The sequence below is a fragment of the Montipora capricornis genome, chromosome 6 (assembly GCF_036669925.1).
Source record: "Montipora capricornis isolate CH-2021 chromosome 6, ASM3666992v2, whole genome shotgun sequence".
NCBI lineage: Eukaryota > Metazoa > Cnidaria > Anthozoa > Scleractinia > Acroporidae > Montipora > Montipora capricornis.
In genome coordinates, this window is record NC_090888.1 from 18,426,379 (window position 1) to 18,428,878 (window position 2,500).

The window sequence follows — 2,500 nt, forward strand, 5'->3', positions numbered from 1 at the left end:
CTCTATGAAAATAACTCTAAGAATTTAGCTGTCCCCGGTAAATACCGAGCAATTGAGAACAACAAAAGTACGCCATGATCGACCGTATGTCGTTGGTACATACCCGGCACGCTGGTTCTTCAAGTTTATTTCCCCAGATATAAATGGCACGCAGTGAGCCGTTGGATCGCATTGCTCTGGCAACTGAACAAAGACCTTCACTCGCTATGTTGTTGCTGCAAATAACTAACCTGCCACAAGCAGAGAAGAAAAAACGTAGCAACGTAGAAATGGCACAATATTACAGTGCAACGCGCCTTACCGTGGCCACCCAACAAACTTTCACATTTGACACCTACGTGTAAATACGTCAACTCAACAACCCATGCAACGGTGTTCAACTTCCAACTCTGCGAACTTTGCAAGGAGGCGTAACTGTCAATCAAATTCACACACCCTTTGTAAAAAAACTTTGTCAGGTGGCCACGGTAAGACGCGTTGCACTGTAACTGCGTTAATCCACTGTACCGAAAATTATGAACGGTGGGAACGGGATGGCAAAGCCTCGAAGTTCAGAGGGCTGTCGACCCCATAACCCCTGCGTATACCATTGCCCACGGCCTTGCGGGGGACGTTCAAAGTCAAAATACGGAAAAGAGTGAGCGTATAGTACTATAACATGTACGAAAACAATACCAGTACAGAAACATCCCAACGCACAAGATGGATTATACAGCATCTTTTTCCCTCAAACTACAGCAGGTGATAGAAGCACCCCCTTTTTCGTTAAACGTTCTTGGTACAAATGTAACTTTCACTTCGTCCTCCTAGCCAGTTTATTATATTGGGCAGAGTTTGAGCTTTTCAGTAATGCCATTTATAAATCTCAGCAGCAAATAAGAAGTTAGAATAAAATAGCTATATTGATATCGACGCTATACAAGTTTATTATTATCATTATGATCATCATTAGAGACCATATTCGTATCTTTAGTACTAGGTTGCAATGGAGGCTAAAGCAGGGGAATATATTGAATTTGAAAAGATTTCCCCGCATTAGCCTCCATTGCAGGCTAGTTCCAGTCCAATACCAAGAATACGAATGTGGTCTATTCAGGAGGTAAGGGACAAACAAAATGTTGTCATGCCTAAGAACAAATCTTGCAACGATAGAGGAATGGACCCATTGGTCATTGCTTAGCACATACATTTTGCAGTTTTCTGTAAACAACAACTTCTTTAAAATTGAATCGTTCGTTGTCTGTCTCTACTATAAGACTGTTTACTGACTTCGAACCAATCCGGATAAAAGACAGTATTACTTCGAAATTGTTGCACAAAAAGAACGCCATCTCGTGGACGAACGGCTAAAGACTTGTGATAGTGTAAAGTTATAATTTATTTTGAAGTGACGTTTTCTGCTGGCGCTGCCTTTAATCCGACAACGTTCTGGACAGTCGTGGCTTAAACTCGCTTGTAATGGATGATTTTGCTCCGACGAAGCAATTTGAGAAAAGAGGAAAAAAAGCTCAAAGAGCAGTACTTACGAAGTAAGGTTTGTATTGTAAGAGGCTAAGGCCTCAGCCAATGCGACAGCTCCATCATCTTCTATTCTATTGTACGCCAGGTTCAACAGTTCAAGTGGTGTATTTCTCCTTAATAAAATCGCTAATTGTTTTGCACCGTCTCTTGTAATATTGTTACTGGGTTTGAAAAGAAAAATAAACGCTGTTACAATGCCTTTCATGGGCCATTTCAGAGTTCGTGTCTGCCTCCTCTTCAATGTGGGTTCAAGTGCGAAGTTTTTGTGACGGTAACTAGTTCTACTTTACATAGGAATGAAAACTAGTTTTCATAACAAAAACTTCGCATTTAGGCTCGCTTTGAAGAGGAGGCTGACATGAACGCGGAACTAGCCTATTAACACCGATTAATAGGCAGGACAAGAAGCTGGCAGGACTAGAAGCCCGTAACCCAAAAGTGTCGATCTCTCTCATTTGGCATTAGGGAGCTTAAGCACGCACGTTTTTGAGACGCGGACGGCAACCGGAAGTGAGTTATTTTCCCTTTTAACTTGCTTTCACACAATCACATTTACATTGCTATGTATCTTTTCTCCATTAGAGATGATCAATACAAAAATCTGGGAGACACCACTGTCCTGGCACACGAAATTTTCTCTTCCGGTTGCCATCCACGTCTCAAAAACGCGCGTGCTTAAGCTCCCTATTAGCGTATTAAGGCCGCCGCACACTAACCGATGTTTTGGCGGGCGGCGAAAAATCTTGACTTATCGGCTAGTGTGTGGTGAGTTCAGACAAGTCTGCGACAAGATCGGGGCTTGTCGGACGATATCTGACAGCGCTAGATCTAAAAATGCCTTGTCGGGCCATGTCGGCTAGTGGACCAAGACAAAATGTCGGGGATCGCGAGAGCCACCACCAATTAGGAAGTTTTATGACAGTCACGTAAGGAAGCGCTTTTTCCAACATGGCGCCATATTTGCTTTTGGATGAGTCGG

At 42.9% G+C, this 2,500-nt stretch overlaps 1 protein-coding gene across 1 annotated transcript in view; it reads right to left on the reverse strand.

Annotated features, from left to right (window-relative positions):
- Positions 1-2,500, reverse strand: part of LOC138051693 (leucine-rich repeat-containing protein 34-like) — a 20,399-nt gene that overhangs the window by 2,741 nt on the left and 15,158 nt on the right. The window contains exons 8-9 of the mRNA XM_068897954.1: positions 1,527-1,682; positions 104-230 (exon numbers count right to left, since the gene is read on the reverse strand). Of these exons, the coding sequence (XP_068754055.1) occupies positions 104-230; positions 1,527-1,682 (283 nt within the window). The remainder of the gene's footprint in view (positions 1-103; positions 231-1,526; positions 1,683-2,500) is intronic.